The sequence below is a fragment of the Octodon degus genome, unplaced genomic scaffold (assembly GCF_000260255.1).
Source record: "Octodon degus isolate 3935 unplaced genomic scaffold, OctDeg1.0 scaffold00039, whole genome shotgun sequence".
Lineage (NCBI taxonomy): Eukaryota > Metazoa > Chordata > Mammalia > Rodentia > Octodontidae > Octodon > Octodon degus.
In genome coordinates, this window is record NW_004524615.1 from 327,302 (window position 1) to 332,506 (window position 5,205).

Sequence of the window (5,205 nt, forward strand, 5' to 3'; positions counted from 1 at the left end):
AAATTCAAACCTACAGAACTTCTGGGAGAAAGTATTTATGATGTTGGGTTGAGCAAATCCATTATAGGAAGAATAATAACTTGTACTTCAAAATTGAGACTTTGGGGGCCAGGGAGATATCTCAGTAGAATAAGCGCTTGTCTGGCAAAAGCAAGGGCCTGAGTTCAATCCCCAGTTCTGGAAAAAAAAAAAAATAGAGACTGTCTCTGTGAAAAAAAGTTTGAATAGAATGAAAAGACAAGCCACAGATCAGAAACAGGTATTTACAAACCCCACATCTAACAAAGTACACATAACTAAACCCTGTAAAGAATGCTTAAAATTCAACAAATGACTCAACAAAGCAAATACTCCAAGTTAAAAGAAACAAACATGTTTAGCACTTCACCAGAGAAAATATTTGGACGGCAAACACACATTAGAACTCTTCAAAACCATTTGTTGTTCGGGAAATACAAATTGAAACAAATGAGATAAGGACACCTACCAGAAAGGCTAAATTAAACTAACCACAGCATTTCCGGTGGGGATGGGCAGCAACCGATGTCCCCGTCCTCACTGGTGGGGACATAAAGCAGTACATTTTGGAGGACGCTTTGGTGGCTTCTTTAGCAGCGAAGCAAATACATCCAGATGATTCAGCACTTCTGCTCCTGATATTTCTCCAAGAGAAAAGTGTAGGAGACACTTCCTGGACCTTGTGTTGGTCCAAGAAGCCAATATTTGTAATCCCAAAGTTACGTTATTGGGGGCTGGTGAGATGGCTCAGTGGTCTAAAGCACCTACTTAGAACAAGTTCAGCAAAGCACAGGGACCACGGTTCAATCCCCCAGCACCACATGCCAGCCAGCCCACCCCCTGGTGGGCTGAGCTGGCCACACACACACACACACAAATAAAATTTAAAAAAAAAAATTCAAAGTTACGTTATTGGAATCCCATCAAGTTGATTCCAATCTACCACTTACAATGCAACCCATGGCGAAAATAAAGACACTAAATTATATTTTCAGTCATTGGGGAGTCAAGAGGCTCTAAGTCCAGCCATGAAGATGGTTTTCTGGGACCAAGAGAGCAACCCAGGGCCTCACCCAGTTTTTATTCAGTGGGGGCGTGGCTTGAGGAGGATTGACTGAGAATTGTGGGAAGTAGGTGATCATTGTGAGCTGAGCTAGATGGGTGGCCTACATTTACCTAAGGCCAATTGATAAACAGAAGTCCTAGCCCGCTCTGTGCATAGGAAACAGGGTCAGGCTGTCAAAATGGAGACAGCCGTTCTTCTTTCAAGGAGAGCTGCTCCAGTGGCCCTCCACAGAAAAGAAAACAGACTTCACACCAGAACTTGGACACAGTATCCATGGCAGATTTGTAACAAAAACCTGGAAAGAAGCCACATGTCCAGCACAGGTGAATGACATGTAAATGGTGGCCTAGTCATACAAGGAACATTGGTGACCCACAAAAAAGGGGGACACTGTCTGTACTTGTGACACAGATAATTCTGGAAGAAAAAATGCTTGGTAAATGAAGCCAAACAAAAAAGTGCAAATATAGTCTAACCCCTTTGCATAACATTCCAGAAAATGCAAAAATAATTAATAGTGACAGAAAGCTGATCCATGACCTCTCCCAGGCAGGTGAATTTGGAGCTAGGCAGGGAACTCAGGACAGAGGAATCACCAAGGGAATTGGGGAAAAATGTTTGGGTTAATGGCCAGTTCTTTGACTTGACTCTGAAGGTTTCATAGGCATATGCTTATGTCATAGTTAGTCTCAAAATCTATCCTATATGTGCGGTTTCCTGTTCTTACCATTTTATCTTTTCAAAGAAGCTGCTGGAAATGTAGACAAAAACTAACTCTGTGCGATGGTTTGGCCAGCACCCCGTGCAGCCTCTTTTAAGATAACTGGCAGGTGCTTGACACATGTTTTGGGGGCCAATGCATGCAAGGTCTCCCCCCTCCCCTGGAAGGAGGAGTCTTCAGCTTCCCATGTTCCTGTGCAGTTGACCACAGCACCCAGACAAGAGCAGTGCTCATTGCCAGGGACCAACAGCTGCTTGCACGGCTCTCTTGAGTGTGCAGTGGTGCTGCGGACCCTGTCCACACTCAGCACCCCAGCCACACATTTTTATTTCTGCCTTATAGCACATTTTCTGGTCAACAGGCTGGAAGTGTTGAAGTTTTGCAGAGCTGTCTAAATCTAAATGAGCAAGTGGACAGATGCCCTTCATTACACCAGAAGTCTACACACAGGCACCATCATTGCTGTGCATAATCTCAGCAGACAGTGGGGAAGATAGGACGGGTGAGGTCCAGCTGGGGCCCTGCTGGTGCTGGCTGGCCTGAAGCAAGGACACACCCAAGTGCAGATGGCCGTGGGTGTCCAGGGGCCAGTGCTGCTCTCACTTGCTGGGGTCAGATAACCAAGAACTGCACACTGCTCCAATACGCCTCTTCTCTCAAACCCTAATGCACACAGTTGTGCTACCCTGACCCTATTGTCCACAGGCTAGAAAGAGGCCTGGCTCCTTCTGGCCCTGATGACCCAGCCATCCACACCGGGCCAAGCTTCTCCTGAAGAGGTAGCATGAAGTTGTACGTTTTTCTCTCCAGGCCCAGGAGCAGCTGTGGGAACCTGGCCACCGCCTGAGCTCTAGGAGCACCTGGGCTGGGCAGTGGGTGACTTATCTATTTAAATTTCATTCCCTTTGAAGAGCATTCTCAAGGACATTCATTTCTTTGAAAACATTTTCCAGCTGGGTAACTCCACCGCAGACCAGGGCCTCAGAGGATTCCAGCCAAAGTGACCGACACCCGGCCACCCCAGCACAAGGGCCACCGAGAGCAGGGCAGGCATGTGGTGACACCAAGTCCCTCTCAGCCTCCGGGATACCTGGAGGGCTCTCCTAGGTGTGGGTCTGTGTGCTTGGCTGGTGGCTTTGCAAAATCCCCCACGCTGCGGCAGAAAGCCTTGGCTCAGAGTCAGCCTAAGTAGCTACCCAGAGGGAAACCTCGGGCAAAGCTGCAGGGGGAGCAACGGGACCTCCTCGCTGCGGAGGCCCGCTGGGCTGCACCTCGATTTGTGCTGCAAGTCCAGAGAAAAAGTGCCGAGACAAGAAGAATCCCAGATGATCTCCTCGGGTGGGGCGGTGAGGGGCGGGGCGGAGCGGACAGTGTGGGGAGTCGCTCAGTCTGCGCTGTGTCACTGGGAGGTGGTCCAATGGCACCTGGCCCGTGAGTCCCAGGCACCTCGGTCGCCCCGCTCCAGCAGCAGGACCCAGCCAGTCAGCAAGCAGCGCCACGAGCTCTGCAGGACCTGCTTTCCCCTGAGTCCGAGAACGTTCGGTTCCGGGGAAACCAGCTCCGCCCGCCAGCCGGCCCCGCCTCTCCTTGGTTGTGCAGAGGGGACTCGGGAGGTGACCTCGGCAGCCTGCTGCACAGCATGACCGCTGCCCCAGGCCCTCGGCAACCGCCCGCCTCACCCGCCTCGGCCTCCTGGGTGCTCTGACCGCTGCCCCTCGCCATGCGGCCCCCACCCGCCACCGCCCTGGGCGCCGCGCTGCTGCTGCTGCTGCTCCTGCTGCTGCTGGCCTCGGAGCCTGCACAGGGTGAGTGGAGGGTCCGCTGTGTCCCTGCCCCCACTGCCCCTGCAATCACTGTCATTGTGCCCCGCTCCCCCTCTCGCTGTCCCGCGAATTGTCCCCTATGTCCCCCGCCCGTTGACTCCTCTCTCTCCACAGCACTGCTGCTGCGGGCCCGCGAGGCCGCGCAGTTCCTGCGGCCAAGGCAGCGCCGGGCCAACCAGGTCTTCGAAGAGGCCAAGCAGGGCCACCTGGAGAGGGAGTGCATTGAGGAGCTGTGCAGTCGCGAGGAGGCCCGGGAGGTGTTCGAGAATGACCCTGAGACGGTGAGCAGGGAGAGGCAAGTGGCCGTGCATCAGGAGTCGGGCTGTGCCCTGCACTAGGTCAGGGACTGCAACCCAGCAGCAGCGCTGGGGAACAGACACCAAGCTTTTGCCTGGTGCTGGTCACTGTTCCCCCACCCCCACCCCGTCCCCTGCCCACCCCAAGCCCTAGTCCCCTTGGTGATGACCCCAGGTCCTCCCTTGAGGGAGAACAAGGCTGGTCCTCAAGTGGGGCCCTCAGCCTACAGTACTTTAGAGGAAATCCCCTGATAAGATTCGCCACCCCAAGGGGAGACCCCTTGAAAGGAGTCCCCTTTGAAAATGGAATAGAAGCACAGTACTGAAGCCCCAGGCACTTCCTGCCACAGTTGGGGTGCGGCAGGGCACTGGCAAGGGTGGGGGTGGGTGCAATCTGGAGGGCTTTCTTTAAAGAGGAATTGAAAATCTCCAGCTGGAATTGCTTGCTGCAGCAGGTCCAAAAGTGCAGTCACAGGAATTGCAGGGAGCATGCGGTAGGGTGGAGGCAACACTGGGTCAAGACGACCTTGGGGGGCACAACCCACCAGGCATATACTGCCCTGGAGCAAGAGGGACTGGAGGGGATTGGGGATGCAGGATTAGGCTTCTAGGCAGATCATTTACAACCTAAGTCATGTTGCAGGGGGGGTGTCTCACAGCCAGATATCTTTAGGGATGAAAAAAATTCACGATTTGTGATGAAAGGATGGGCTGGTGTGACTTTTATGATCCTTCAAGCTGGCTGGCATTTGTGTAGGCAAAGGGCACTGTCCCTTCAAGATCGGATTCTCCAGAGCAGCCTAGGGGATACTGAAAGCCACTGGGCTGCTTGTCACAAGGACATGGCATTTTCTCTCTGGAAGGTTGTCAGTCCTGTGATGGCTCTTTCCATGGCGAGTGTCTCTTTCCATGACTGGCATCTCTCTGTAATGGGTGTCTCTCCATGGTGAGAATTTCTCCATGATGAGTGTCTAAGGGCATATCTCCATGACAGGCATCTCCCTGAGATGGGTGTCCCTCCATGGTGAGTGTCTCCACAATAAGCTTCTCTCGCCATGATGGGTGTCTTTCCCTGATGGGCGTCTCTTTCCAAAATGGAAATCTCTGTCCATGAAGGGTGTCTCTCTCCCTGTTGGGTGTCTCTCCCCATAATGGGAATCTCTATCCATAATGAGTGTCTCTCCCTGATGGGCGTCTCTCTCTCCATGATGAGAATCTCTGTCCATGATGGGTATCTTTGTCCATGATGGGTATCTCTGTCCATGATGGGTATCTCTTCCT

At 52.4% G+C, this 5,205-nt stretch overlaps 1 protein-coding gene across 2 annotated transcripts in view; it reads left to right on the forward strand.

Annotated features, from left to right (window-relative positions):
• The first annotated feature begins 3,197 nt into the window (after positions 1-3,197).
• Positions 3,198-5,205, forward strand: part of Gas6 (growth arrest specific 6) — a 26,959-nt gene continuing 24,951 nt past the window's right edge. For both annotated transcript variants that reach the window (XM_004631149.2, XM_023715235.1), the window contains exons 1-2: positions 3,198-3,610; positions 3,743-3,909. In XM_004631149.2, coding sequence (XP_004631206.1) covers positions 3,526-3,610; positions 3,743-3,909 — 252 coding nt within the window. In that variant the 5' untranslated portion in view covers positions 3,198-3,525. The remainder of the gene's footprint in view (positions 3,611-3,742; positions 3,910-5,205) is intronic.